The sequence below is a fragment of the Microtus pennsylvanicus genome, chromosome 5, assembly GCF_037038515.1.
Source record: "Microtus pennsylvanicus isolate mMicPen1 chromosome 5, mMicPen1.hap1, whole genome shotgun sequence".
In the NCBI taxonomy this organism is placed as follows: domain Eukaryota; kingdom Metazoa; phylum Chordata; class Mammalia; order Rodentia; family Cricetidae; genus Microtus; species Microtus pennsylvanicus.
The window spans coordinates 45,995,262-45,997,031 of record NC_134583.1 but is presented as its reverse complement, the minus strand read 5'-3'; the positions used below and the strand labels follow the sequence as shown (position 1 = coordinate 45,997,031).

Below are 1,770 nucleotides of genomic sequence, written 5' to 3'. Positions count from 1 at the left end.
CAGTGCAGTAATGGTGGGTCTATAACTGATGCTTTGTGAAATCCAGGAGGCTTATGCATAAAACAAAGAGTATTTTTACCTCTTTCTACAAATACAGATAGAAGATTAAAAGGTTGTTTTTATATTTGATCAGGAATGAAGATAAAGGATTAAGTAGATAAAGAATCATACTAATCAAATATCAAAACTTATCTGCATTCAGCACAGCATCTGTCCATGATTGAGAGGATGACCCTATCTAATGACTCACAAGTCCATCCTTCCTCATTTCTCCTGCTGGGCATCCCAGGACTAGAAGATGCACACATCTGGATTGGATTACCCTTTGGTTTTCTCTATCTCATTGCAATTCTAGGGAATACTGCTGTTTTATTTGTGATCCAAACTGAACACAGTCTCCATGAGCCCATGTACTACTTCCTAGCCATGTTGGATTCCATTGACTTAGGTCTGACAACAGCCACCATCCCCAAAATGCTGGGCATCTTCTGGTTTGGTCTCAGGGAAATATCTTTTGGAGGTTGCCTTTCTCAGATGTTCTTCATCCACTTCTTCACCGTCATGGAAAGCATTATGTTATTGGCCATGGGCTTTGACCGCTACATTGCCATTTGCAAGCCCCTTCAGTACACTGTCATCCTCACCAACAAAATCATTGGTGTCATCGCAGGTATTGCTGTCCTGCGAAGCCTATACATGGTTGTTCCCTTGGTGTTTCTACTCCTGAGGCTACCCTATTGTGGGCACCACATCATCCCTCACACCTACTGTGAGCACATGGGCATTGCCCGTCTAGCTTGTGCCAGTATCAAAGTCAACATCATGTTTGGTCTTAGCAACATTGTTCTCTTGTTACTGGATGTGGTTCTTATTTTTCTCTCCTATGTCAGGATTCTCTATGCAGTGTTCTGCCTGCCCTCTCGAGAGGCCAGACTCAAGGCTCTTAATACCTGTGGCTCTCACATAGGTGTTATCTTAACCTTTTTTACTCCAGCACTTTTTTCTTTTTTGACACATCGTTTTGGACATAATGTGCCCCAGTATATCCACATTTTCTTAGCCAATCTTTATGTGGTTGTCCCACCAGCCCTTAATCCTGTGATCTATGGGGTAAGAACCAAGCAGATTCGGGAGCGAGTGCTGAGGATTTTCTTCCAGAAAGATCACTAACCACTTGTAGTTTGAAGAGTTTGTTCGGAAATTTGTCTCATTTGTTAAAAATCGTTATTTTCTTTCTAGTCCACAGAAAATTGGAAAAGGGATAGAGACCTTGTGGCCAAAAATTTTATTTTGTTGTGAATCAAACATCTTATATTTCAAGATAGTGCTGGAACTATTGGAATCCTCATGAAAAATCTATTTTTTTTGCAAGAATTCCATTAATATTGTTAGATCTTGCACATGAATCTGTATTTAGGATGGTTTCCTCTTTTGCGGTGAAATTATTAATGTTTAGTAAAGTTAAGTGATATATTTGAATTTCATCCTTAGCAGGAAGGACTAATTTAGGCCAAATAAGATTCCTCCAATTATGACCACTTCCCTTTTCTAGGATTTTGCAGAATTTAATACAATGCAGAATGTTTTTGTTTGCTTGAGAGCCATTATGGATAAATTAACAGGCTTCCAGAATGATGGTATAATGGTAATAATGATAATAACAACTTACCCAAATATAGCATGACATCAGCTTACTACAAATATACCATATGCACAAAGATATTGATAAGAATACTCATTCATTCATAACTGTTAATGTAATTTTCTCAT

The 1,770-nt window shown here is 38.5% G+C and overlaps 1 protein-coding gene across 1 annotated transcript; it reads left to right on the top strand.

The window, feature by feature from the left end:
* The first annotated feature begins 216 nt into the window (after positions 1-216).
* Positions 217-1,170, top strand: LOC142850852 (olfactory receptor 52E8). The gene has a single exon (XM_075974753.1). It carries the CDS (start codon positions 217-219, stop codon positions 1,168-1,170), a length of 954 nt encoding a protein of 317 aa, XP_075830868.1.
* Positions 1,171-1,770: the final 600 nt, after the last annotated feature.